This window comes from Phasianus colchicus, chromosome 37 (assembly GCF_987193195.1).
Source record: "Phasianus colchicus chromosome 37, bPhaCol1.hap1.1, whole genome shotgun sequence".
NCBI classification, from domain to species: Eukaryota; Metazoa; Chordata; class Aves; order Galliformes; family Phasianidae; genus Phasianus; species Phasianus colchicus.
Genome location: NC_143472.1, coordinates 621,436 through 648,292, shown reverse-complemented (window position 1 = coordinate 648,292; position 26,857 = coordinate 621,436). Strand labels below are relative to the sequence as shown.

The 26,857-nt window shown below is 54.2% G+C and overlaps 3 protein-coding genes and 1 pseudogene across 9 annotated transcripts; 2 read left to right on the top strand and 2 right to left on the bottom strand.

Moving 5' to 3' along the window:
• Positions 1–2,279: 2,279 nt before the first annotated feature.
• LOC149913432 (zinc finger CCCH domain-containing protein 11A-like) lies at positions 2,280–9,430 on the bottom strand. Of its 4 annotated transcripts, none has more exons than XM_090129719.1 (8): positions 7,920–9,430; positions 5,201–6,521; positions 4,440–4,563; positions 3,900–3,962; positions 3,562–3,648; positions 2,934–3,272; positions 2,551–2,627; positions 2,280–2,429 (listed from the first exon to the last, which is right to left on the bottom strand). In XM_090129719.1, exons 2-8 carry the CDS (start codon positions 5,252–5,254, stop codon positions 2,373–2,375), a joined length of 801 nt encoding a protein of 266 aa, XP_089985845.1. In that variant the 5' UTR covers positions 5,255–6,521; positions 7,920–9,430; the 3' UTR covers positions 2,280–2,372. The 4 variants fall into 4 exon arrangements, with proteins under 4 accessions (XP_089985845.1, XP_089985846.1, XP_089985843.1 ...); XM_090129720.1 differs by lacking the exon at positions 7,920–9,430 and adding an exon at positions 7,708–7,784; XM_090129717.1 differs by lacking the exon at positions 7,920–9,430 and having other exon boundaries at positions 5,201–5,408; positions 5,750–7,044.
• Positions 9,431–9,643: 213 nt separating this feature from the next.
• Positions 9,644–12,275, top strand: LOC149913431 (uncharacterized). Its single transcript, XM_090129685.1, has 3 exons — positions 9,644–10,323; positions 10,434–11,748; positions 12,101–12,275. Exons 1-2 carry the CDS (start codon positions 9,904–9,906, stop codon positions 10,686–10,688), a joined length of 675 nt encoding a protein of 224 aa, XP_089985811.1. The 5' UTR covers positions 9,644–9,903; the 3' UTR covers positions 10,689–11,748; positions 12,101–12,275.
• LOC149913430 (annexin A4-like) lies at positions 11,737–18,663 on the bottom strand (annotated as a pseudogene). The gene is made up of 10 exons (XR_016461233.1): positions 17,984–18,663; positions 16,979–17,873; positions 16,798–16,892; positions 16,435–16,548; positions 15,462–15,518; positions 15,053–15,146; positions 14,471–14,561; positions 13,863–13,921; positions 13,433–13,555; positions 11,737–12,146 (listed from the first exon to the last, which is right to left on the bottom strand). The product of XR_016461233.1 is annotated as an annexin A4-like (transcript).
• A 314-nt stretch (positions 18,664–18,977) lies between these two features.
• Positions 18,978–26,123, top strand: LOC149913429 (zinc finger CCCH domain-containing protein 11A-like). Of its 3 annotated transcripts, XM_090129709.1 has the most exons (8): positions 18,978–20,387; positions 20,494–20,599; positions 21,876–23,957; positions 24,435–24,497; positions 24,749–24,835; positions 25,125–25,463; positions 25,770–25,846; positions 25,968–26,123. In XM_090129709.1, the coding sequence occupies exons 3-8, from the start codon at positions 23,810–23,812 to the stop codon at positions 26,022–26,024; spliced, it is 771 nt and encodes a 256-aa protein (XP_089985835.1). In that variant the 5' UTR covers positions 18,978–20,387; positions 20,494–20,599; positions 21,876–23,809; the 3' UTR covers positions 26,025–26,123. The 3 variants fall into 3 exon arrangements, with proteins under 3 accessions (XP_089985835.1, XP_089985834.1, XP_089985833.1); XM_090129708.1 differs by lacking the exon at positions 20,494–20,599; XM_090129707.1 differs by lacking the exons at positions 18,978–20,387; positions 20,494–20,599 and having other exon boundaries at positions 21,255–22,647; positions 22,989–23,957.
• Positions 26,124–26,857: the final 734 nt, after the last annotated feature.

Sequence of the window (26,857 nt, the reverse complement as noted above, 5' to 3'; positions counted from 1 at the left end):
CTTCCCTCAGCTTAAAACCATTTCCCCTTGTCCTCCCCTTCTGGCTGCGGGAGCCGGCGATGAGCCGCCTCGCGTGGCCGCGTTCGGTTCCGCTCGTCGGGCGGCCTCGCGTGGCAGGACGGGTTAATGACGGGCGCCTGCAGAGGCGGCGAGCGAGGGACCGCTTGTGCGCTTCCCCTCCCGTCTCCTCCGGGCTGACTCTGCTCTATTCTACGGCCGTCTTCCCGGCCAGGGAGGCGCTCCGCAGGGCCCGCTTGAGCGGCGGCGCGGAGCGGAGCTGGGCTGCGTCCATCAACGTGCTGTGGCTGACGTGAGAGCTCCTCGGCTGTTCTTTAACTGCTCGTTCTTGTCCGAGGGCTCGCTTGAGGAAGACGTTTCCGTTTCCAATTTTCCTCCTAGAACAGCGCGATTTAAAATGCAAACCGTGTTGCCTGAGCGATGTGAAGCACGTGCTGCGAGTTGAACGTCAAGCAGCTCAGGGATCTGAGGGGGGGTCAGATTCGCCCTGCTGCAGTGCTGTGAAACCTGCCGCGCTCTGGCAGAGGCTGCAGGTCCTGAAGCAGCGTCAGCAGAAGGCAGTGCGTGTCTGCACCGCGTGCCTTGCTCGGCTTTGCTGGCAGCGGCCGCTGCTGGAAGGGGCATCGCGCTGCAGTGCTGCTGGCAGCCAGCACGGCTGGGCTGCGGGCGTGTTTTCTTCTGCTGACTGCGCTGTCATTGCTGGAAGGTCGGCACAGCACTTGGCATCAAAGCTTGTGGCTGCACGTGGCAACTTGTAGTTACAGGTATTACACCAAAGCTTGGAGTTGCAATAGAAATGAATTCATCAGATCTCTTCAAAAATAAGGAAAGTATACCAGCATGAGAAATTTTAATCAGATTTTCTCCTTTCTGTTCTTTTTTCTGCTGGAGAAAACCTGACTGCTGTTACATTGCCTTTTTAGAGTCCTTCTTGGTGTTTTTTTGGTCTGTTTTCTTGGCCTTCATCTGGCTGCACTTCCTAGAAGTTCTGTCTGTGGTTCCTCATTATCATCGGGCTGCTGTTGTGGCATTTGGCCTTTCTGCAGTTGTTGAGCTTCTAGGAGAGCCGTTCTGGGTTTTAGCCCAGGCTCACTTCTTTGTAAGACTTAAGGTTAGCAAGGAAGCTATGTGCACAGGGGTGTGTGTGAGAGAGAGAAAGCTTTTCTTGTTGAAAAAAAAATGATAATGATGTAAAGAACAGATTCCTGAATGGGCTCTGTATATGTTCACAGAGTTCAGGAGTATTTTAAAACATGAATAGAATTATGGACTGCTTAATGCTGCATGACTTTGTTGTAACGTATTTGTAATACTCAATTTGCTCCTGTTTAAGAAAGGAACTTAATTTAGAAGTTATTGCCTTAATGATCATTAAATACATAATCATGAATGTTAATCAGAGGAAGGCACAGATGGCTTCCACAGTTCTGCTTTCCACTGTCAGTACGAGGTTGTGAACTGCAACAGCAGGGATCACGACTGTGTCAAACAAAATGTATTCCCGTGTGTGTCCCACACAAGGGGCTGGGTCAGTGCAATGGGGGAACTGTGCATCATCAGATGTGAGGATGTTCAGAGAGACTGCAGTCTAAGGTGGCCAATGCACCAGGAGAACTGTGGTGGTCACGCTGACTTTGACTGCCTTGTATTCCTGTGTGTTTTCGATAATGGGGGTTAGGGGATGTCCCCCCCCATGTCCCCATGTAAACTAAGCATGCACGCTGCAGTTTTCAGCCTAGGCTTTTAAGAGCAAAGCCAGAAAATTCCACACCGCTCAGTACAAAGCTGTGCGATGATGAGAGTGACTCAAGCTCTGCCCAAAGGATGAAAAGTAGCATCAAAACGGCTGAAGAGAGGGGGGACAATGAGGCAAGGTAGCACTGCAGAGAAGTCAGGAGAACACCTCTGCCTTCTGGGATCAGGAGCCTCTCTTCCCCCAACAGAGACGCCTGCAGGGTGAGGGGCACACGCTCACTTCTGCTCAGTGCTGCCCTGAGAAACTCAGACAGCTCGAGACAGCTGTTCTCTAACTCAGCGCGCCTGTGCTCAGGCCGTGCTACTTGCAGTTCTGTGCACGTGCTTTGCAGGCAGTGCGTTTATGGGCAGGGCCAAGGACTGGTGCGTCCATTGCTTCTATAACCTGCAGCATCCCCTGATGGAGATGTGGGAGTTCTGACCCAGCGCCGCGAGTGGAATAACGAGGAGGTGGTGCAGCAGCTCACTGAGTGCCACTGGACAAATCAGGCCATGCGCTCTTTGTAAATACAAAGCTCCAATTGTTTATTGATGGACTGCAACCAGAGTGCCAAGTTGGGCTGCTGCCACGAAGCCGCTGCCTTCTGATGCTCCTCCACTCAGTCCTTCAGCTGCAGCTTCTCCATCATCTCCACAAGGCTGTTCATTGTGGAGGACTGGAAAGAAAGAAAGCGAGCGTCAAAGTAGGACACCGCTTCCCCCAGCATTCTACAATCCCCTTCACGTCTGACAGACAGAGAACAACAAGAGCCGTGTCTGTGCTCACCGAGGACTCACCTCTGCACGTGCAGCGGCAGCTCTCAGAGCAGCCTTCTTCATTTCTGCTCTCCTCTCTTTTTGTCGTTGTCGTCTTGCTATAGAGAAAGAGGGGAGAAATTCAGTTTGTCAACAGCAAAACCGCGGAAACATGGGTACATGAAAACAGGCTAGGAAGCCTCTCAAGGAAGGGTATTTCCAGTGGGACAAGCAGAAGGCCGTCATGGATTTCATGGGAAAAGAGAGGGTTACACTTTCTGGCACTTCCTTGCCATTGGACTCGGCAGCCTTCTACTCTTTTCCCCTCTCCGCAGAGAGAAGGAGAAAGCAAAGCAAATCCTAAGCAAACTCCATGCACCTGATAAGGGAAGCACCTCACCAGGGCAGCTGCAGCACCTTCCTACCTCTTCGCTTTGAGGTCCGGAACCGCTCAGTCAGCGCTGGGGCAGGCCCAGGGTGTGTTGCTGGAGCTGGCACACCGCCTCTGCTCTGATGTGGGCTCTGAGCCTTCTCCCCATCGCGCTCCACCTTCACTTGTTTCTTGGCAGGCCACAGCTCTGCTTTTTGCTCCTCTTCCTCCACTCCCTTGTGCTTTCTTGCAGCCATGGTCTTGGAGAGGGAGTGGTTGTCAACTGCAGGGGAAGGTCTTTCCCCTCTGCTGGGACCTGCTGTTCCAGGAAGCCCTCCTGGAGCCTGGAGAGGAGCTTTCGCGTACATCTTGCCGTTTGGCTCAGCACCTCTCCCTGTTCAAATCAAGCAAGGGGAAGCAGCAAGATTAAAAGAGAGTCACACACTGCCTTCGGTCTGCAAAATGGGCCACAATGCTAGGAACTCTCGAGTGTTCACAGCAATGGACCTTGGGATCTTGGCTGAACTGTGGGCCATTTCCAATTGGGACAGGAAAGGCAACTGTAATCCCCAGGGATTAAGATCTCAAGCAACACGCAACGACAGCAGTCCCAGGAAAGGACAGACAGAAAGCCTAACTAGAAAGACAGTGCACCAAACCCAGATGCTGCTGTGTGTCTGTACCTCTCTTGGGGGCTGTGCCACGCTCCATGCTCCTCCCCTGGCTTCCTGCAAGGCTGCGCTTCACTGCAAGCCTGCTTGCATCAGCTTCTGTCAGAAAGGAAACAAGAAAGACATGAAGAGCATCTCTTTGGAGGAGCATTTTAGCACAGCCAACCACAAACTTCTGCTCCTCAAGCGTAGTTTCTTCAATTGGCCTTTCTGCTGCTACAACGCTGTGCCATTTCTGCAGTCAGCACAGATCTGCAGTGCCCCTTCTTTTCTCCTCCATCCCACACAGCCCTTCATGCAGCCCTATTTAGAGGCAGGTACCCACACCACAGCTCACAAGAGCTTCTTACCTGGGGAGGCTTTCCGTTTCCCCCCAAGCCCAGCACCATTCCATGGACGCGCAGGCTCCGTCCCTACAACAACAGATTGTGTGTTGATTTCACAGACACCAGGAGCAGCACTGTCCTGTTAGCCCACGTCCACCACAAAAACCAAAAGACACTCTTCTACAGCCAGAACAGAAACTGATCGTTAAACTGCAGTGCGCTTGCACAAAGCACTACTGCTCTCATTCCCGCTCAGGTGGCAGCAGAGGAACCCCAGTCTGCCTGACAGCTCTGCATGCTGCAGAGCAAAGCTGCGTCAGCACACAAAACGCTATCAGCTGCAAAAGTCAAGGCACGGATTTCTTGTCCCTACAGGGAATGCACTCAGCTCTGAGCACCACCACTTACACACACACTTCTGTCTCACTGCTGCCATCTGTTGCTGTCGGCCTCTCTAATGCTTCCACCATGGTTACCGGACATCCCTGCAGTGCTGCACCGCTCAGAAGTAATACTTAAAATGCATTCTTCCATACTTCATGACAGAGGACTGCAGAGACTCACTTTTGCGTGGTGCTAAGGATGGTCCGTCCCCATCGCGTCCCTCTGTGCGCTGCAAGGCGCTGTTGGTTCTCTGGCAGCCTGCTGGGTGCTGCTCCCTAGCACAGGGAACCGCGCCGCGCTGCTTCTGAGGAGAGAAATAAAGGGCCATGGAAACGGGCACCCAACGTTTGCAAAGAGATGCAGCGTTCCAGATGGTGCCAGAGATGGGTATCAGAGTGCTGAGACGTTAGTTATCACTAACGGAAACATTTGGGAGCGCATTCACAACATCTGCACGCGCTGCAATTTCTGGGCATATCCAGCTTTCTCATCGTTCAGGTGGAGAAGACGGGCGCTCTCAGACATCACTTCGGGGGGTTAAACCAACACACCTGCAAACACCAGCATTATTCCGAGGGAAACAGTGACTTCAGGTGCCACAGTTCAACCCATGCAAAATTACCGTACACAGCCTTAGCTCTTCACCACTATTTCTTCCCCACCCTTTACTACTGCAGGCAGCTAGAACAAACTTCTCAGCAGAAACCCAGGGCAGCTGGCAAACCATAACCAGGCGCAGCTGGCAGGAGGGCAGTGCCCGCTCTCTGCTCCCACCCTGCCCCAGCAGGTTAAGGAGCCTGGCAATGCTGTCCTGTTGCTGCAAGTGCACAACCCAGCCGCTTACTGAGCTAACAAAGGACCAGCAGGGCTCCCCCTGCTCCACCCCTTCCCCTCCAAAACCAGAGAAAGGAGAAACCCAAGCGAAAGAAACCCAGCCATACCTTTCCACGCGCAAAGCAGCGATGGCAACTGCGTCCGTCTCCCTGCTGAGACATGCTGGGGAACGTCTCAGGGGAAGCTCAAGTTCCCGGGGTCCTCTCCACAGGGACTGCCCGCACTGTTGGAAAGAGCTGGCTTCACTCTCTCTTCAAGTGCCTCGATCCCCAAAATCTCCTTTTGGAAAGGAAAAAGGAACCCTAAGGAAAGAACCTGCAAGTGAAAAACAGTGAGGAAGAAGCATTTTCCCAGCATTCTTCTGCTGTGCAGTTTAGACTCTCGGGCAGGGCAATGTCTCGAAACCAGCTGGTTACAAGGACTGTCCCCAAAATACACCCAGCTCCTGTACAGCTGCCATGATTTCTGACAGCAAGCGTTCTCCATCTCCTCAATAGTTACGCGCCTTGAAGCACATGGCTGGTGTTGCTGTCCTGAAGAAAACTCCCTCTGTCTCACCGCCAGCCGGGACGAGGGCTGATGCAGCGTGCCCACCCCAGCCCAGCTTTCCTGCTGAGACACCTCCCAGCAACCACCCAGCACCAAACCCAGCTCACCTGCTCGGCCTGCTCAGCCTGAGCTGCGCCCAGCTCACGCACACGCCGCAGCGGTGCTTCCGACGGGCTCTCGCAGGGTGATCTCTCAAGGAAAGCTCACAGCTCAGTCTCTGCGTGCAGCACGCTCACCAGAGCACCAGCTCTGCTCACCGGCTGTGCCACAAACGCTCCCACCTCGGCGATGACTGTGACCTCAGCGAGTGCCCGCATCACTTCTGTGCTTCCATCATAAGCAAAGGGCGTGCTCACCTCCCAGATCCAAATTTTAGGAAACCAACACCACGGTCTCCCAACGGGTTTATTTAAGTAAAAGAACAGAGAAATTAAGATGACCCTCGTGCAGCCAGTTCTTGCTCAGGTGCTGCACGATCGGACCAAGGAGATGTTACCCCCAGGCTGCCTCCAGCTTGGAGGATTTGAGCTCCCAAGCAACCAGCAAGCATTTGGACGTGCCCTCCCCCTGCTTTTTACAAGGACAGACGAGTCCTTCTTGGGATGCCAGCTATTCTGCAAAGGCGGAATAGCTCTGTTCTTGGGCCGCAGCTCCATGGCCACGCGCTTCTCAAATACTGGGGCTGCATTACCTCCTGGGCATCCACACGTGCTCTGACTCTCCCGCAGGGTTTCTGGCTTCCTGCTGGGGAGCTTCTCATCTTCTGCAATATCATTCCTGCCTCCTCTGGTACCATCCTGGGAGATGCTGCGGAGCTCATGAGCCGGAACTACCTTCCTCCCATCAGCAGCTGCTCTTGCTTTAAAGAAGTGCCAGCACCTACGAATCAGCTTGGAGAAAGTAATTCTGGGGACCCAGAGACACTGCAAGTCTCAATGCAGCTCCCACAAGAACGCTGCTGTTAAATCCATAGAATCATAGAATGGATCAGGTTGGAAAAGACCTGAAAGATCATCGAGTCCAACCGCAACCTGACCATACTCCCCTAACTCTAACAACCCACCACTCAATCATGTCCCTGAGCACCACATCCAGAGCTCTTTAAACACGTTCAGGGACAGCCAGGACACATCCCCAATTAGCCAGGACTGCTGAAGGATGATGGAGAGCGGCTTGGCAGCCACGTCTGCCAACCCCCTCAGCACCCCAAGGTTCAATCCATCCGGCCCCATGGCTTTCAAAGCAGGTTTTGTTTCTTTAATTATTGTCTCCCATTCTATCTTTTCTTTTAGAAAGGAATCTAAAAGATGAAAAGTAAGAAAGTACTAAACAAAATGAATCAAAAGAAATGAAAAAAGGAAAGAAAGGGGAAGAGATGAAAAGAGACGGAAAGAAAAGGGGAGAGGGAAAGAAAAGGGGAGAGGGAAAGAAAAGGGGAGAGGGAAAGAAAAGGGGAGAGGGAAAGAAAAGGGGAGAGGGAAAGAAAAGGGGAGAGGGAAAGAAAAGGGGAGAGGGAAAGAAAAGGGGAGAGGGAAAGAAAAGGGGAGAGGGAAAGAAAAGGGGAGAGGGAAAGAAAAGGGGAGAGGGAAAGAAAAGGGGAGAGGGAAAGAAAAGGGGAGAGGGAAAGAAAAGATGGAAAACAGAAAACAAAATGAAAAAAGGAAAAAAAGGAAAGGAAGGGAAGAAAAGAAGAAAAAGGAAAGGAGAAAAAACCATCCTTCCATCACCATTGCTACCACAAGCACTAAACCATATCCTGTAACTCCTAATCCAGATGCCTCTTGAACACTGCCAAGGACGGCGACTCCACCACCTCCCTGGGCAGCCATTCCAGTGCCTGGCTGCTCTCTGAGAGAACAAGTTCTTCCTTATGTCTAACCTAAACCTCCTCTGGTACAACTTATGGCCATTTGCTCGGGTCCTGTTTGTTGCCTGGGAGAAGAGGCCAAACCCCTCCTCATCACAGCCTCCATTCAGGAAGTTGTAGACACGTTCCAGGGCCTCAATGTCTTTTTTTGTAGTGAGCGACCCAAAACTGAACACAGTGCTCAATGCGTGGCCTCACCAGGGCTGAGTACAGGGGGATGATTCCCTCCCTGCTCCTGCTGGCCACGCTATTTCTAATGCAAGATGCTGTTGGCCCTCTTGGCCACCTGGGCACACCTCTGTCCCTGGAAAGGTGATGGAACAGCTTGTGCTGGATGCCATCTCCAGACAACCGGAAGAAAAGGAGGTTATCAGGAGTAATCAGCAAGGGGGAGGGCATGCTTGACCAACCTGGTAGCCTTCTACAATGTTGTCACTGGCTGGGTGGATGTAGTGCATGTAGTCTACCTTGCTTTCAGCAGGGCGTTTGATACCGTCTCCCACAACATCCTTATGACAAAGCTGAGGAAGTGTGGACAGATGAGTGGACAGTGAGGTGGGTTGAGAACTGGCTGACTGGCAGAGCGCAGAGGGTCGTCGTTGGCGGTGCAGAGTCCGGTTGGAGACCTGTAACCAGCGGTGTTCCTCAGGGGTCGGTGCTGGGTCCGGTCTTGTTCAACATCTTCATCAATGTCCTCGATGAGGGAATAGTGCTCACCCTCAGCAAGGGTGATCTGTGAGGCCCCGTGTACTGAAAGGCAGCCACACGGTCTCCCATGAGCCTTCTGTTCTCCGGGCTCAACAAGCCCAAACCTCTCAGTCTCTCTCCAAAGGAGACATTCCCGATGCTTTGAAGCCTTTGAAGTCACGTTCCTGATGTCCAAGTTACGTGCCCATCATGTGTTAATGCTGTTGTGCCAATCAGTGGGCTCAACAGCTGCAACAAAGACACCAACGTCTTTGGGATAGGCTTATTTTACTGCCTATGACAAAATAAAACCAAAGTAATATTGGCAGCGTCTATAGCCAAAAGAGAAGCTTAGCAGTAAAGGGAATAAGCAAGGCAGTGGGCCTACTCATTGCCACGTGAGCACAGTGGTGAAGAAAGATCCACGACCAATTGCCCCAGCACTTTACCATCAGCCAGATCCGCAGTCACTGGGGAGCCCCGTTTGCAGGGAGGATCTGAAGAACCCCTCCCAGCCATGGGGAAGTTGCACAGCAATGCATCCATCCCACGAGTGAGGCATCCAGAGCCGCTGCAAGCAGCTCCAGCCTTTCTAGCACAGAGTAAACCAATGTACGGAGCAGTCCGGGGGAACAGCCGCTGCCCTCTTTCTCCTCTTGGTTTTCGCCCCGAAGCCTGCCCAGGGCTCAAGGGGAACAAAAGGCGTCGTGCTGTCAATCTTGCTGTAGCACGGGCCTCTTTGGCAAGACTGTCTGCCCAGCCCCCCCGCGTCGGGCTTCGTCGGGTAACGAACTCAGCAGCAAAGCGCCGTGACTTCCTCTGCCTGCCCTGGAGCCGCAGCCCGAGAGCTTTCCGGCCCCCGGCCTCCCTCTCCCTGGTCAGCGCCAGCGCCGCCAGCTTTCTTCTCGGACAGACGTGAATACAGAAAACGGCAGTCGAGTCCTCCGCCTGCGGGGCAGCGGCTCAGCACGGCGCTGCTGACCGTTCGAGCCGAGCCGAGCCGGAACCGAAGGCGGCCGCCCGACTCTGCCGGGCTCGAACGCGTCTCGATCGGCGGGGTCGGTCCCTCTCTTTCGGGGCTGCCCGGCTCGGCCAGGAGCCGCTCCCGGACACCGGGCGTCCCGCAGCTCGCAGTCAGCCGCCGGTTCTCAGCCGGCGGCGCCCCGCCGCGACGCCGACTCCGGAGGACGGCTCCGTTCTGACGCGGGACGGACGGGGCCCCGAGGCGCGGGGCGGGCGGCGGCGGGGACGCGGGGCGGCGGAGCGCCGCTTTCCCGGCACGGAATCCCGCGGCCGCCATTGGCGGAGAGCCCGCGCTCGGCCCCGCCTCTCCCGCTCTCCTATTGGTCGGCCCGCGGAACGGGGCGGGCGCTCCCGGCGGGGTCGTTTGCGCCCGCGGTCGCGCCGTCATTGCGTCATCACCGCGCGCGTCCCGCGTGGCCCCGGCCCGGCTGCCCGCGGCGCTGCCCCGCGCCGCGCGCCCGCTCCGCTTCCGGGGCCCCGGGGCCCGCGCCCCCGGATCCTTTTCCTCCGCGCGGCCTTCCAGCCGCTCTGCCCCCGGCCTGCAGAGATGCCTCGGGTCGTCGTGACCGAAGTGCGGGACCGGCGCGTGGCGGTGTTGAACGTCGTTCCGTTGGCATCAGCCGTCGGTCAGCCCGTCCAGAGCCCTGTGCGGGGCCTTCGTTTCCTCAGGCGGATAACGGGAGGATGCCGGAGCCGAGGGGCGGTGGGAGGGAGGCGGGGACGGGAGCATCCTGCCGTGCCGCCAGCAGCCCGGGGGCCGCGTGCTGTGGGTGCCGGCACGAAGCTCCGCCGTCCGTCAGCACGGGAGCTGCGGTTCTGGTGCAGCAGCAGGAGCTCAGCGCAGCGCTGCAGAGAGCGGTCCGGCAGCACGGGAAGAAGATGACGGCCTGGAGCGCGAGTGCCTCAGCAGTGTCTGCAGCCTGCGAGGAGCCGAGCCGGGCTGGGGAGAGGAAGGTGTGGGAGTCCCGGGGAGGGACGCGCGATGGCAGCGTTATTGGCAGGATCAGCTGCTTCCTCCACCGCTCCCGACGCCGAGCACTGGTTTCCTTTGAGAAGCAGCCCACTGTCACGTCTGTGGGGTTCCGCAGGACACACAGGCATGGGGTAAGTTTAGGTTGGATATCAGGACAAACTTCTGTGCGGAACTTCTACAGCCGTGGGTGGGATCCCCCTGAGCTCCCCTTCTCCAGGCTGAGCAGCCCCCTCTCTCTCAGCCCCTTGTCATGGCAGAGGTGTTCCAGTCCCTTCACCATCTTGGTAGCCCTGCGTTGGACTCTTTCCAGCATGTCCAGCTGTCTCCTGTACTGGGAGCCCAGAGCTGGACGCTGTTCTCCAGCTGCAGCCTCCCCAGTGCCGAGCAGAGCAAAAGGAATGGTGCAGAATACTGGTCCTTACCTGCTACAAGAGAAGTCAGGACTAGGGCTATGATGGGAGCGCACTGCTTTATGATTGACGTGGAGAACTGCTAGAAAGAAGGCCTGGTGGGCCTGAACACAGATGCCGGGTGGTCCAGCTTTTGTTTCACTGGAAACCAGGTACTCCGTGGGCAGCAGCATGGAGATATGTTCTCCATGCAGTTGTGCCCCCGTGGCTTCTTTCTGATATGCTTGGGAAGTCCCACTAGAACAGGCTGCCGTGTGAGACAGAAGTGAGAGAGAAGCATCAGTTGTGTGGGTGGAGTTTTACTATCTCTGTGTTCACATCTTTCATGTTTGTCTTCTTTTTTTTTTCCAGTTCAACTCTGCGTGCGTCGGTCTGCCTTTGCTAAATCCTTTTCTTGTGGCCTTAGGCAACAATCGAGGGGGTCTCAAGTTTCAGCGCTGAGCAAGAAGCGCAGGCACTCAGGAAGGCCATGAAGGGCTTTGCTAAGTTGATCTCCCTCCATGGTCAACTGTTGTCGTAGGCACCAACGAGATATCAGGCTGTGATGTGAAAGGACCCCCTGCTGTGTTTTGGTAGGCGATAACGGGGTATCGGGTTGTGACGCGATAGGACCTTCCCTGCTCTGTGAGTAACGTGTGAGTAACACGTGACGCATGCTTAGGGGGCTTAGGCGATAGGGATGTGTATGTAAGGGGTTGTTGTGCCTTAATAAATTGCCATTTGCTTCTACATCATATTGGTGTCAATGTTGCTATGGCCCTAGCGAATGCAGATCGCTAGCCCCTAGGCAGTGCGGCCTTTGACACGGTGGTTGCCGGAGTTAACAAATGGTGCCCCGTGTGAGGAGATCGGACTGTCACCCTTTACCTTCCAGCAACTAGCAGTGCGGTGTCAGGCTGACGCCGGGGCCCACAGTCGGCAGAAGGCAGCGTGGTAGTGTCGCTGTGCTGAGGTCTGGGCTATCATTGAATTGTAACGGGGCTCATAGTCAGCGGGAGGCAGCGTGGTTGTGTCGCTGCGCTGAGGTCTGGGCCATCATCAAGCGAGAACCAGCGCGGTACAGGCGCTGTGCCACGATTCGTAGTCAGCGGAACGGCAGGGTAGCGGTGCTGCGCTGAGGTCCGAATCATGGAACCGGTAATTAAGGTAATACTTCAGCTGTGCAAAGATTACTGTGACAAGAACATTCCTTCTAAGAAGGAGGTCGCTGCAGTTATCTCCAGGTTAGAGCAGGAGGGGGAGGTTAACGCCCCCCAAGAGATTCTTGACCACTGGAGGTGGGACAATCTCACCTCCGCGCTCACGCAACATATTGTGAGCGCACAGAAGGGTGGATCTGAGCTAAAAACTTGGGGCCTGATACTAGGAGCGTTGAAGGCAGCCAGAGAGAAAAAAAAGTATCGGTGGAGGCTCGGTTGCTTTTGGGTCTCAGCGACGGGGCTGGGACACCAGACCCAGGGGGCTCCGGAGGGGGCTCGGGAGCGGTGGTTGTTTACAGGGACCGAGAGGAGACGGAGCCGCGAGCTGAACTGACAGTGCCCAGTCTGAAAGAAGACAGACAACAAGATAGCAGAGGACGTTCGCTGACTCACCCCCCCGCCACCATATCCAGACCGGTTGGGTGAAACGTTGTATCCTTTATCTGAATTGTGTCAGCGCGCCCTGGGTCAAGGGAGCAGAGGAGGGTACGACCCACACGGGCAAGAGCAGCTTACTGCCGGCACAGGGAGGGGGCAGACAAAAGGCCTGCTGTCTCAGATTACACCCAAGGGCAATAACTCGGGCAATAGCTGGAGCAACAGCTCAGCAGATGAAGGGGAAGTTAGTTCTGGGAGAAATGTTAGGGCATTGTTGCGGGCCGCCCCGGGAACGCTTAACACCCCAGGAGAAATTATCCAGTGCGTCAGCCTGCGACATCAAAAATCTCTGCAGCGACAAGGGCCGTGTTTTCAGTGTGGCCAATATGTGGAGATAGAGCCTGGCAGGGTATCCCAAAGAACCCCCTTGGTGGCCCGTGTTACTTAGGGAAGCTAACGATGCTTGCTCCAAATTATACTGGCTGTCTTAGTGTGTCTCATAGCTTACATCCTAATAGGTGTCACCGCAATATGAGCCTGGAACCTGAGTGTGATGATGCAGTTAAGTTGTGGAGTGTCACAGTATGCATCTTTGTTTCAGCGGTAGCAGCTTTAGTCCAAATAGAAAGACTGGCATGTTGGTCTGCGAAACAAGCCAATATGACAACGCTTATGCTAAATGCAATGCTTGAAAATCTTAGTAGTGTTTGCCATACGCTGTTACAAAGTAGAGCGGCTATTAACTTCTTGCTGTTAGCTCAAGGACATGGATGTGAGGATGTTGAAGGAATGTGCGGCTTTAACCTCAGTGTGTCAATACATAAACAGCTACAATGGATGCAAAAACATATGCAGAAGATTAAAGAAGAGAGTGATCCCTTTGGCAGTTGGCTGGATGGACTGTTCGGGGAAATGGGCTCATGGTTAAAGCAATTGCTTAAGGTTCTCGCAATAGGGCTCGCAATCTTTGCATGTCTTTTGATTTGCTTTCTGTGCTTTATAGGATGTCTGCAAAATAGCCTGCAACAAATGATTGAGAGGACTTTTGACGTAGATTTTTTTTTTTTTTTTTTTTTTGCAGTGTTTGTATCTTCTAGACAATTAAAGAATATTCAGGAACATTTTCAGTACATTTTTGTAACGTCTGTTTCATCTCAGCTGCTCTAAAATGCCCAACAGGTGTCGGGGGGAGATCATCTCCTTAAAGGCACTCAGAAAATCCCACTTCTTGTGTCTAACATCGACAAGCTTACCTTCATGAAGGAGTAGAGAGACTTCCCATATACGGTCAGGAATTCTCTTCTGATACCCAGCATATCAATTCCGGAGCGGGACACCACTGCTCCAATCAGAGTGTTGTCATCTGCATCCAGGCCCTGGAAAGCAAAGCAGCCACATGCAGCTAACAGAGAACCTGCTGGAGAATCACCCACAGACACAAAGGTCTCAGTGCCCAGTCTTGTGCAGGAGCTGCTCTTAATTAGAGCATTTTTGCATAATGGAGCGATCCATTAGCAGCTTGCTCCTGACTATTACCCTGATGTGCAGAAAAGCCTGAGCTGTCCTAGAAAAGCCAGTTTCCTGGCTGGCTGCAGCTTCCATCACACAATTGCCACAATGCTGCTGACTCAAGCATGCAAATGCAAGAAAGAAGCAAGCAATCTTACTCCACAATCTGTTTACCTTCATGGATTTATACAGTCTTTCAGCAAAACACGCAGGCTTGTTTCGCGTGCACTTTACTGTAAGGAGAGACAAGAACAAGAGAATTAAGGTCAGGAGAAGCAGGAGCTTTTCCACACCGCTGCAGCACTTTCTTGGTGCAGGTGTTTCTTCTGTCAAGATGCAACTCCAGGCCAACAAACAGCAAACGCAGTGCAGGCATCCACAGTCAGTGATGTGCTGTGAGCTGATGTCTCTGCCTGCACACAGCAGTATTTGCATGAAGGCTTTCATGCCTCCTGACAGCAAACCTCTGCTGCCAAAGCTCCCTTTGGTCAGGCACACCATACCATACAGCACAATATACATTTCTCATCTGACTGGGTCTGTAAAGCATACAATCTTAGAACCGTTTGGGTTGGAAGGGACCCCTAAGATTATCTAGTTCCAACCCCCCTGCAATAGGCAGGGACACCTCCCTCTACACCAGGGTGCTCCAAGTCCCACCCAGCCTTGCTCTGTGCCCATAAACAAAGACAAACCCGTACGTAACAGTCACTCAAGGGAAGACACAGCACCTCTAATCATTTCATTTCTTTGTAGACAACATTTAAAAGCAGAGCGCTCACCTACAGGCAGCAAAGCATCTTCCAGGTCTCCTGCCATCTCAGATTTAATGCTGTTATGTCCTTGTTAGCAATGCCTCTGTACCATCAAAAACTATGGCAGAAAGTCACAGAGATTCAAAGGACCGCTTTGCAACAAGCTCCTCGTATACTGCATGAACATTCTTTCATCCCTGCAGCACTCTCAGCTAAATCAGGATCGCCCCACAGAAATAATTCATTTTCACTGCTAACAGTCTTGCAAATTGGCCTACCACAGCTAGTACCATTTTCAAGACCTGCTGCTTTGTGCTGCCAATCAAGTTTCTTAGCTCCTCTCCCCCCTGCCCCAATGGCAGTCACACTTCATGATCTCTGCTTTCCATGCTGGAGCTGCAGCCAGTTGGACTTAGGTTTCTCAAGTCCCTTTCAGTCTCAGGAGGGAATAAAACAGCCAGAATGGAATGGATGCAATGGGGCTCTCTCTAGGACACCTGCTGCCTCAGAAGAGTTCACATCTACTGGACAGCTACAGAGCTCCTACAAAAGCATCACACACAAACAAGGAAGGAAAGAAAAACCCAGGACACTGTGCAGGGGTCCTACCTCTCAGCAGGTGATCCCTGTTCCGTGTACAGAGGATGGACATAAACTGCACCTCATCTGTTCCCCACTTCTTCTCCCCCGCTTCGTACAGGCACTTCAAGACATTAGGGGTGACAAAGTAAGGCTCATGGAGAAGACTGGGCGTACAGGAGATCTTAAATCCCTTGCAGCTAGAGCACTGCTGGCACGTACTTGTCTAGATCACGGATATTTTCCAACAAGCACCTACCAGGCACGGCAACCCACAGCCAAAATCTCATTGCCCCTGCCAAGTAGCCAGCCTGTCGAGAGACCTCTCATTAGAGACTTGCAAACAAGGCTAAAAACATTATTTCCATTTCACAGGCTGGCTTCTCTTCACCACGCATCACCTGCACAAGAATAGATTGGGAAGCACATTACTACGCACCTGAGCATCTTGCTGAGCATGGGCATCATCCACATACATTCCTTCATCTCTGTTTCCCTGCAAAGACACAAGGATAGAAGACTCAGTTCACCAGAGCATCTACTGGAAGCAACTCCTGAGAATTCCCCACTCATGAAAAGCTGCTGGGGATGGATAATGGAGTCCTTCAAAGGGAACACTAGCTTACAAATGAAATGCAGCTCAGATGTACTTTGGGCTTCCTTCTGAAACGAGCAGCAACCCACTTTACTGGGACATTTAAAGAAGAGCCCACAGCACTCATGCACACCCAGAGTCAGAGTTCCCTCCCCGGAGAGGCTGGGTTTGAGGTCATGGGACACACAGGGTGAGAAAAAGCCAGCCTGGAGCTCCTCACCACTGAGTGCAGAGCTGTGCCCACAGCTCTGAACATTCACCCCCTTCTCCCCTCAGCTTGGCTCACCGTTGCGAGGGACACGAGGACCCTTCGAAACATGGGAGATGTGTCAGATACGATGCCATTCTCAAGGGAGCAGCCATATTCCAGCAAGAACACACACACAGCACCCGTTAGGAGCAGGGCCACCACCTGGGTGCTGCCCACAACATTTGCCAGCTGTAACCTAGCTAAGTACAGAACTGTGCCCAGGGCTCCCAGCAGCACTGCAGCACTCCAGCCATCATCATTAGTGCTACAGCCTCCAATTAAGAAGCGCAGACAGGAAGAAACTGACAAGAGAGCCTTTTGCACTCCTTACGAAGCTTGTAGTTCTCATTAATGCCACAAATCTCTCCATTGGTGCGAAAAGCCAGAATTTCCATTGGGCAACCTTCATCTGCTCCTGCTCCCTAGGGAATCACCAAGGCAAGACTTAAGATACCAGCACCTGCTTGTGACGTGCAACCAGGTTTCTTTAAGAGAGAGAAGACATGCATAACAAAGCAGTAAGTCCTTGGCCAGAACTTAAGCAATACAAAAGGAAGATTTCCAAACCTTCACAGCCCTCCTTAGTTCGTGCACGTCATACATGGTGGTGGGAGTCATCACCCCAATGATCACCCTCTCAAAATTCCCACTCAGCTCCGACTTCAAGTCATCAATCAAATCCTAGAAGGCAAAGAGGAGAAAGGAGTTGGCAGAAGGGACGGCCTTTGAGGACAGAGGAACTGAGCTGTTCAGCACTCCTCTTCAGGCTCCAACCCTCCTTGCATCAACAACTGCTCTGAACTGAACAAGAACAAAACAACCTTGGTCAGGTGAAGTCTCTGCCGACCTTTCTCTTGTAGAGATTGGGTCGTTTTTCACTTTGCGCCCAAGTGACACAACCACGTTCATGCATCTCTGCAGACCACCCACCCTGCCAGTAGTGCTCTTAGAGGTGATCAGAACTTGCTGACGCTGGGAAACATTTAGTTTGGTCAAGACGTCAGTGATGGCATCTTCATCCGTGCCTGCAAGAAACAAATGGAAGCTAGTCAGGATGCTTGCACAAGGATCAGAAGTGCCCTCTGGTCTTGTGCCACCTCCAGTCCCTCACACAGCCAGCTCTCAACAGCTCCAGGACTACATCGATGCACACAAAGCTGCCAGGACCCACGCCACCAGAGCAGCTGCATTTCGGGACACGAAGGGCAGTTCTGTTTCCACTTTCCAACAATTTTTAGGGCAGTTGTGCAGCAGAGCAGTGCAAGCAGCTATGCTTCCCTCTATCAAACCACCAGAGCAGCCATTCGCAGTGCTGGGGAAAAAATAAAAGTTGACCATGGAGGGAGATCAACTTAGCAAAGCCCTTCATGGCCTTCCTGAGAGCCTGCGCTTCTTGCTCAGCGCTGAAACTTGAGACCCCCTCGATTGTTGCCTAAGGCCACAAGAAAAGGATTTAGCAAAGGCAGACCGACGCACGCAGAGTTGAACTGGAAAAAAAAAGAAGACAAACATGAAAGATGTGAACACAGAGATAGTAAAACTCCACCCACACAACTGATGCTTCTCTCTCACTTCTGTCTCACACGGCAGCCTGTTCTAGTGGGACTTCCCAAGCATATCAGAAAGAAGCCACGGGGGCACAACTGCATGGAGAACATATCTCCATGCTGCTGCCCACGGAGTACCTGGTTTCCAGTGAAACAAAAGCTGGACCACCCGGCATCTGTGTTCAGGCCCACCAGGCCTTCTTTCTAGCAGTTCTCCACGTCAATCATAAAGCAGTGCGCTCCCATCATAGCCCTAGTCCTGACTTCTCTTGTAGCAGGTAAGGACCAGTATTCTGCACCATTCCTTTTGCTCTGCTCGGCACTGGGGAGGCTGCAGCTGGAGAACAGCGTCCAGCTCTGGGCTCCCAGTACAGGAGACAGCTGGACATGCTGGAAAGAGTCCAACGCAGGGCTACCAAGATGGTGAAGGGACTGGAACACCTCTGCCATGACAAGGGGCTGAGAGAGAGGGGGCTGCTCAGCCTGGAGAAGGGGAGCTCAGGGGGATCCCACCCACGGCTGTAGAAGTTCCGCACAGAAGTTTGTCCTGATATCCAACCTAAACTTACCCCATGCCTGTGTGTCCTGCGGAACCCCACAGACGTGACAGTGGGCTGCTTCTCAAAGGAAACCAGTGCTCGGCGTCGGGAGCGGTGGAGGAAGCAGCTGATCCTGCCAATAACGCTGCCATCGCGCGTCCCTCCCCGGGACTCCCACACCTTCCTCTCCCCAGCCCGGCTCGGCTCCTCGCAGGCTGCAGACACTGCTGAGGCACTCGCGCTCCAGGCCGTCATCTTCTTCCCGTGCTGCCGGACCGCTCTCTGCAGCGCTGCGCTGAGCTCCTGCTGCTGCACCAGAACCGCAGCTCCCGTGCTGACGGACGGCGGAGCTTCGTGCCGGCACCCACAGCACGCGGCCCCCGGGCTGCTGGCGGCACGGCAGGATGCTCCCGTCCCCGCCTCCCTCCCACCGCCCCTCGGCTCCGGCATCCTCCCGTTATCCGCCTGAGGAAACGAAGGCCCCGCACAGGGCTCTGGACGGGCTGACCGACGGCTGATGCCAACGGAACGACGTTCAACACCGCCACGCGCCGGTCCCGCACTTCGGTCACGACGACCCGAGGCATCTCTGCAGGCCGGGGGCAGAGCGGCTGGAAGGCCGCGCGGAGGAAAAGGATCCGGGGGCGCGGGCCCCGGGGCCCCGGAAGCGGAGCGGGCGCGCGGCGCGGGGCAGCGCCGCGGGCAGCCGGGCCGGGGCCACGCGGGACGCGCGCGGTGATGACGCAATGACGGCGCGACCGCGGGCGCAAACGACCCCGCCGGGAGCGCCCGCCCCGTTCCGCGGGCCGACCAATAGGAGAGCGGGAGAGGCGGGGCCGAGCGCGGGCTCTCCGCCAATGGCGGCCGCGGGATTCCGTGCCGGGAAAGCGGCGCTCCGCCGCCCCGCGTCCCCGCCGCCGCCCGCCCCGCGCCTCGGGGCCCCGTCCGTCCCGCGTCAGAACGGAGCCGTCCTCCGGAGTCGGCGTCGCGGCGGGGCGCCGCCGGCTGAGAACCGGCGGCTGACTGCGAGCTGCGGGACGCCCGGTGTCCGGGAGCGGCTCCTGGCCGAGCCGGGCAGCCCCGAAAGAGAGGGACCGACCCCGCCGATCGAGACGCGTTCGAGCCCGGCAGAGTCGGGCGGCCGCCTTCGGTTCCGGCTCGGCTCGGCTCGAACGGTCAGCAGCGCCGTGCTGAGCCGCTGCCCCGCAGGCGGAGGACTCGACTGCCGTTTTCTGTATTCACGTCTGTCCGAGAAGAAAGCTGGCGGCGCTGGCGCTGACCAGGGAGAGGGAGGCCGGGGGCCGGAAAGCTCTCGGGCTGCGGCTCCAGGGCAGGCAGAGGAAGTCACGGCGCTTTGCTGCTGAGTTCGTTACCCGACGAAGCCCGACGCGGGGGGGCTGGGCAGACAGTCTTGCCAAAGAGGCCCGTGCTACAGCAAGATTGACAGCACGACGCCTTTTGTTCCCCTTGAGCCCTGGGCAGGCTTCGGGGCGAAAACCAAGAGGAGAAAGAGGGCAGCGGCTGTTCCCCCGGACTGCTCCGTACATTGGTTTACTCTGTGCTAGAAAGGCTGGAGCTGCTTGCAGCAGCTCTGGATGCCTCACTCGTGGGATGGATGCATTGCTGTGCAACTTCCCCATGGCTGGGAGGGGTTCTTCAGATCCTCCCTGCAAACGGGGCTCCCCAGTGACTGCGGATCTGGCTGATGGTAAAGTGCTGGGGCAATTGGTCGTGGATCTTTCTTCACCACTGTGCTCACGTGGCAATGAGTAGGCCCACTGCCTTGCTTATTCCCTTTACTGCTAAGCTTCTCTTTTGGCTATAGACGCTGCCAATATTACTTTGGTTTTATTTTGTCATAGGCAGTAAAATAAGCCTATCCCAAAGACGTTGGTGTCTTTGTTGCAGCTGTTGAGCCCACTGATTGGCACAACAGCATTAACACATGATGGGCACGTAACTTGGACATCAGGAACGTGACTTCAAAGGCTTCAAAGCATCGGGAATGTCTCCTTTGGAGAGAGACTGAGAGGTTTGGGCTTGTTGAGCCCGGAGAACAGAAGGCTCATGGGAGACCGTGTGGCTGCCTTTCAGTACACGGGGCCTCACAGATCACCCTTGCTGAGGGTGAGCACTATTCCCTCATCGAGGACATTGATGAAGATGTTGAACAAGACCGGACCCAGCACCGACCCCTGAGGAACACCGCTGGTTACAGGTCTCCAACCGGACTCTGCACCGCCAACGACGACCCTCTGCGCTCTGCCAGTCAGCCAGTTCTCAACCCACCTCACTGTCCACTCATCTGTCCACACTTCCTCAGCTTTGTCATAAGGATGTTGTGGGAGACGGTATCAAACGCCTTGCTGAAAGCAAGGTAGACTACATGCACTACATCCACCCAGCCAGTGACAACATTGTAGAAGGCTACCAGGTTGGTCAAGCATGCCCTCCCCCTTGCTGATTACTCCTGATAACCTCCTTTTCTTCCGGTTGTCTGGAGATGGCATCCAGCACAAGCTGTTCCATCACCTTTCCAGGGACAGAGGTGTGCCCAGGTGGCCAAGAGGGCCAACAGCATCTTGCATTAGAAATAGCGTGGCCAGCAGGAGCAGGGAGGGAATCATCCCCCTGTACTCAGCCCTGGTGAGGCCACGCATTGAGCACTGTGTTCAGTTTTGGGTCGCTCACTACAAAAAAAGACATTGAGGCCCTGGAACGTGTCTACAACTTCCTGAATGGAGGCTGTGATGAGGAGGGGTTTGGCCTCTTCTCCCAGGCAACAAACAGGACCCGAGCAAATGGCCATAAGTTGTACCAGAGGAGGTTTAGGTTAGACATAAGGAAGAACTTGTTCTCTCAGAGAGCAGCCAGGCACTGGAATGGCTGCCCAGGGAGGTGGTGGAGTCGCCGTCCCTGGCAGTGTTCAAGAGGCATCTGGATTAGGAGTTACAGGATATGGTTTAGTGCTTGTGGTAGCAATGGTGATGGAAGGATGGTTTTTTCTCCTTTCCTTTTTCTTCTTTTCTTCCCTTCCTTTCCTTTTTTTCCTTTTTTCATTTTGTTTTCTGTTTTCCATCTTTTCTTTCCCTCTCCCCTTTTCTTTCCCTCTCCCCTTTTCTTTCCCTCTCCCCTTTTCTTTCCCTCTCCCCTTTTCTTTCCCTCTCCCCTTTTCTTTCCCTCTCCCCTTTTCTTTCCCTCTCCCCTTTTCTTTCCCTCTCCCCTTTTCTTTCCCTCTCCCCTTTTCTTTCCCTCTCCCCTTTTCTTTCCCTCTCCCCTTTTCTTTCCCTCTCCCCTTTTCTTTCCCTCTCCCCTTTTCTTTCCCTCTCCCCTTTTCTTTCCCTCTCCCCTTTTCTTTCCCTCTCCCCTTTTCTTTCCCTCTCCCCTTTTCTTTCCCTCTCCCCTTTTCTTTCCGTCTCTTTTCATCTCTTCCCCTTTCTTTCCTTTTTTCATTTCTTTTGATTCATTTTGTTTAGTACTTTCTTACTTTTCATCTTTTAGATTCCTTTCTAAAAGAAAAGATAGAATGGGAGACAATAATTAAAGAAACAAAACCTGCTTTGAAAGCCATGGGGCCGGATGGATTGAACCTTGGGGTGCTGAGGGGGTTGGCAGACGTGGCTGCCAAGCCGCTCTCCATCATCCTTCAGCAGTCCTGGCTAATTGGGGATGTGTCCTGGCTGTCCCTGAACGTGTTTAAAGAGCTCTGGATGTGGTGCTCAGGGACATGATTGAGTGGTGGGTTGTTAGAGTTAGGGGAGTATGGTCAGGTTGCGGTTGGACTCGATGATCTTTCAGGTCTTTTCCAACCTGATCCATTCTATGATTCTATGGATTTAACAGCAGCGTTCTTGTGGGAGCTGCATTGAGACTTGCAGTGTCTCTGGGTCCCCAGAATTACTTTCTCCAAGCTGATTCGTAGGTGCTGGCACTTCTTTAAAGCAAGAGCAGCTGCTGATGGGAGGAAGGTAGTTCCGGCTCATGAGCTCCGCAGCATCTCCCAGGATGGTACCAGAGGAGGCAGGAATGATATTGCAGAAGATGAGAAGCTCCCCAGCAGGAAGCCAGAAACCCTGCGGGAGAGTCAGAGCACGTGTGGATGCCCAGGAGGTAATGCAGCCCCAGTATTTGAGAAGCGCGTGGCCATGGAGCTGCGGCCCAAGAACAGAGCTATTCCGCCTTTGCAGAATAGCTGGCATCCCAAGAAGGACTCGTCTGTCCTTGTAAAAAGCAGGGGGAGGGCACGTCCAAATGCTTGCTGGTTGCTTGGGAGCTCAAATCCTCCAAGCTGGAGGCAGCCTGGGGGTAACATCTCCTTGGTCCGATCGTGCAGCACCTGAGCAAGAACTGGCTGCACGAGGGTCATCTTAATTTCTCTGTTCTTTTACTTAAATAAACCCGTTGGGAGACCGTGGTGTTGGTTTCCTAAAATTTGGATCTGGGAGGTGAGCACGCCCTTTGCTTATGATGGAAGCACAGAAGTGATGCGGGCACTCGCTGAGGTCACAGTCATCGCCGAGGTGGGAGCGTTTGTGGCACAGCCGGTGAGCAGAGCTGGTGCTCTGGTGAGCGTGCTGCACGCAGAGACTGAGCTGTGAGCTTTCCTTGAGAGATCACCCTGCGAGAGCCCGTCGGAAGCACCGCTGCGGCGTGTGCGTGAGCTGGGCGCAGCTCAGGCTGAGCAGGCCGAGCAGGTGAGCTGGGTTTGGTGCTGGGTGGTTGCTGGGAGGTGTCTCAGCAGGAAAGCTGGGCTGGGGTGGGCACGCTGCATCAGCCCTCGTCCCGGCTGGCGGTGAGACAGAGGGAGTTTTCTTCAGGACAGCAACACCAGCCATGTGCTTCAAGGCGCGTAACTATTGAGGAGATGGAGAACGCTTGCTGTCAGAAATCATGGCAGCTGTACAGGAGCTGGGTGTATTTTGGGGACAGTCCTTGTAACCAGCTGGTTTCGAGACATTGCCCTGCCCGAGAGTCTAAACTGCACAGCAGAAGAATGCTGGGAAAATGCTTCTTCCTCACTGTTTTTCACTTGCAGGTTCTTTCCTTAGGGTTCCTTTTTCCTTTCCAAAAGGAGATTTTGGGGATCGAGGCACTTGAAGAGAGAGTGAAGCCAGCTCTTTCCAACAGTGCGGGCAGTCCCTGTGGAGAGGACCCCGGGAACTTGAGCTTCCCCTGAGACGTTCCCCAGCATGTCTCAGCAGGGAGACGGACGCAGTTGCCATCGCTGCTTTGCGCGTGGAAAGGTATGGCTGGGTTTCTTTCGCTTGGGTTTCTCCTTTCTCTGGTTTTGGAGGGGAAGGGGTGGAGCAGGGGGAGCCCTGCTGGTCCTTTGTTAGCTCAGTAAGCGGCTGGGTTGTGCACTTGCAGCAACAGGACAGCATTGCCAGGCTCCTTAACCTGCTGGGGCAGGGTGGGAGCAGAGAGCGGGCACTGCCCTCCTGCCAGCTGCGCCTGGTTATGGTTTGCCAGCTGCCCTGGGTTTCTGCTGAGAAGTTTGTTCTAGCTGCCTGCAGTAGTAAAGGGTGGGGAAGAAATAGTGGTGAAGAGCTAAGGCTGTGTACGGTAATTTTGCATGGGTTGAACTGTGGCACCTGAAGTCACTGTTTCCCTCGGAATAATGCTGGTGTTTGCAGGTGTGTTGGTTTAACCCCCCGAAGTGATGTCTGAGAGCGCCCGTCTTCTCCACCTGAACGATGAGAAAGCTGGATATGCCCAGAAATTGCAGCGCGTGCAGATGTTGTGAATGCGCTCCCAAATGTTTCCGTTAGTGATAACTAACGTCTCAGCACTCTGATACCCATCTCTGGCACCATCTGGAACGCTGCATCTCTTTGCAAACGTTGGGTGCCCGTTTCCATGGCCCTTTATTTCTCTCCTCAGAAGCAGCGCGGCGCGGTTCCCTGTGCTAGGGAACAGCACCCAGCAGGCTGCCAGAGAACCAACAGCGCCTTGCAGCGCACAGAGGGACGCGATGGGGACGGACCATCCTTAGCACCACGCAAAAGTGAGTCTCTGCAGTCCTCTGTCATGAAGTATGGAAGAATGCATTTTAAGTATTACTTCTGAGCGGTGCAGCACTGCAGGGATGTCCGGTAACCATGGTGGAAGCATTAGAGAGGCCGACAGCAACAGATGGCAGCAGTGAGACAGAAGTGTGTGTGTAAGTGGTGGTGCTCAGAGCTGAGTGCATTCCCTGTAGGGACAAGAAATCCGTGCCTTGACTTTTGCAGCTGATAGCGTTTTGTGTGCTGACGCAGCTTTGCTCTGCAGCATGCAGAGCTGTCAGGCAGACTGGGGTTCCTCTGCTGCCACCTGAGCGGGAATGAGAGCAGTAGTGCTTTGTGCAAGCGCACTGCAGTTTAACGATCAGTTTCTGTTCTGGCTGTAGAAGAGTGTCTTTTGGTTTTTGTGGTGGACGTGGGCTAACAGGACAGTGCTGCTCCTGGTGTCTGTGAAATCAACACACAATCTGTTGTTGTAGGGACGGAGCCTGCGCGTCCATGGAATGGTGCTGGGCTTGGGGGGAAACGGAAAGCCTCCCCAGGTAAGAAGCTCTTGTGAGCTGTGGTGTGGGTACCTGCCTCTAAATAGGGCTGCATGAAGGGCTGTGTGGGATGGAGGAGAAAAGAAGGGGCACTGCAGATCTGTGCTGACTGCAGAAATGGCACAGCGTTGTAGCAGCAGAAAGGCCAATTGAAGAAACTACGCTTGAGGAGCAGAAGTTTGTGGTTGGCTGTGCTAAAATGCTCCTCCAAAGAGATGCTCTTCATGTCTTTCTTGTTTCCTTTCTGACAGAAGCTGATGCAAGCAGGCTTGCAGTGAAGCGCAGCCTTGCAGGAAGCCAGGGGAGGAGCATGGAGCGTGGCACAGCCCCCAAGAGAGGTACAGACACACAGCAGCATCTGGGTTTGGTGCACTGTCTTTCTAGTTAGGCTTTCTGTCTGTCCTTTCCTGGGACTGCTGTCGTTGCGTGTTGCTTGAGATCTTAATCCCTGGGGATTACAGTTGCCTTTCCTGTCCCAATTGGAAATGGCCCACAGTTCAGCCAAGATCCCAAGGTCCATTGCTGTGAACACTCGAGAGTTCCTAGCACTGTGGCCCATTTTGCAGACCGAAGGCAGTGTGTGACTCTCTTTTAATCTTGCTGCTTCCCCTTGCTTGATTTGAACAGGGAGAGGTGCTGAGCCAAACGGCAAGATGTACGCGAAAGCTCCTCTCCAGGCTCCAGGAGGGCTTCCTGGAACAGCAGGTCCCAGCAGAGGGGAAAGACCTTCCCCTGCAGTTGACAACCACTCCCTCTCCAAGACCATGGCTGCAAGAAAGCACAAGGGAGTGGAGGAAGAGGAGCAAAAAGCAGAGCTGTGGCCTGCCAAGAAACAAGTGAAGGTGGAGCGCGATGGGGAGAAGGCTCAGAGCCCACATCAGAGCAGAGGCGGTGTGCCAGCTCCAGCAACACACCCTGGGCCTGCCCCAGCGCTGACTGAGCGGTTCCGGACCTCAAAGCGAAGAGGTAGGAAGGTGCTGCAGCTGCCCTGGTGAGGTGCTTCCCTTATCAGGTGCATGGAGTTTGCTTAGGATTTGCTTTGCTTTCTCCTTCTCTCTGCGGAGAGGGGAAAAGAGTAGAAGGCTGCCGAGTCCAATGGCAAGGAAGTGCCAGAAAGTGTAACCCTCTCTTTTCCCATGAAATCCATGACGGCCTTCTGCTTGTCCCACTGGAAATACCCTTCCTTGAGAGGCTTCCTAGCCTGTTTTCATGTACCCATGTTTCCGCGGTTTTGCTGTTGACAAACTGAATTTCTCCCCTCTTTCTCTATAGCAAGACGACAACGACAAAAAGAGAGGAGAGCAGAAATGAAGAAGGCTGCTCTGAGAGCTGCCGCTGCACGTGCAGAGGTGAGTCCTCGGTGAGCACAGACACGGCTCTTGTTGTTCTCTGTCTGTCAGACGTGAAGGGGATTGTAGAATGCTGGGGGAAGCGGTGTCCTACTTTGACGCTCGCTTTCTTTCTTTCCAGTCCTCCACAATGAACAGCCTTGTGGAGATGATGGAGAAGCTGCAGCTGAAGGACTGAGTGGAGGAGCATCAGAAGGCAGCGGCTTCGTGGCAGCAGCCCAACTTGGCACTCTGGTTGCAGTCCATCAATAAACAATTGGAGCTTTGTATTCACAAAGAGCGCATGGCCTGATTTGTCCAGTGGCACTCAGTGAGCTGCTGCACCACCTCCTCGTTATTCCACTCGCGGCGCTGGGTCAGAACTCCCACATCTCCATCAGGGGATGCTGCAGGTTATAGAAGCAATGGACGCACCAGTCCTTGGCCCTGCCCATAAACGCACTGCCTGCAAAGCACGTGCACAGAACTGCAAGTAGCACGGCCTGAGCACAGGCGCGCTGAGTTAGAGAACAGCTGTCTCGAGCTGTCTGAGTTTCTCAGGGCAGCACTGAGCAGAAGTGAGCGTGTGCCCCTCACCCTGCAGGCGTCTCTGTTGGGGGAAGAGAGGCTCCTGATCCCAGAAGGCAGAGGTGTTCTCCTGACTTCTCTGCAGTGCTACCTTGCCTCATTGTCCCCCCTCTCTTCAGCCGTTTTGATGCTACTTTTCATCCTTTGGGCAGAGCTTGAGTCACTCTCATCATCGCACAGCTTTGTACTGAGCGGTGTGGAATTTTCTGGCTTTGCTCTTAAAAGCCTAGGCTGAAAACTGCAGCGTGCATGCTTAGTTTACATGGGGACATGGGGGGGGACATCCCCTAACCCCCATTATCGAAAAATAAACCTTAATTGCAAAAGTGAGGGGTGTCAACCCCCGACCCATGGGAACAAAGTGGTCCGTGGGGGTGACACTGTGGGGGTGTCCCCATCTCCAGTACGTGACACCACCAGGGTGCCATGAAGGTGTCCCCAACT

Coding starts and splice junctions, on each gene's coding strand:
- LOC149913429 (XM_090129708.1), top strand. CDS start 23,810: ATGGCCCTTTATTTCTCTCCTCAGAAGCAGCGCGGCGCGGTTCCCTGT. Junction 24,498..24,748: donor GAAACGGAAAGCCTCCCCAG/GTAAGAAGCTCT, acceptor CCTTTCTGACAG/AAGCTGATGCAAGCAGGCTT. Junction 25,464..25,769: donor CCGGACCTCAAAGCGAAGAG/GTAGGAAGGTGC, acceptor CTTTCTCTATAG/CAAGACGACAACGACAAAAA.
- LOC149913431 (XM_090129685.1), top strand. CDS start 9,904: ATGCCGGAGCCGAGGGGCGGTGGGAGGGAGGCGGGGACGGGAGCATCC. Junction 10,324..10,433: donor GCAGGACACACAGGCATGGG/GTAAGTTTAGGT, acceptor CCTCTCTCTCAG/CCCCTTGTCATGGCAGAGGT.
- LOC149913432 (XM_090129719.1), bottom strand. CDS start 5,254: ATGTCTCAGCAGGGAGACGGACGCAGTTGCCATCGCTGCTTTGCGCGT. Junction 2,628..2,933: donor CCGGACCTCAAAGCGAAGAG/GTAGGAAGGTGC, acceptor CTTTCTCTATAG/CAAGACGACAACGACAAAAA. Junction 2,430..2,550: donor CTGCCGCTGCACGTGCAGAG/GTGAGTCCTCGG, acceptor CTTTCTTTCCAG/TCCTCCACAATGAACAGCCT.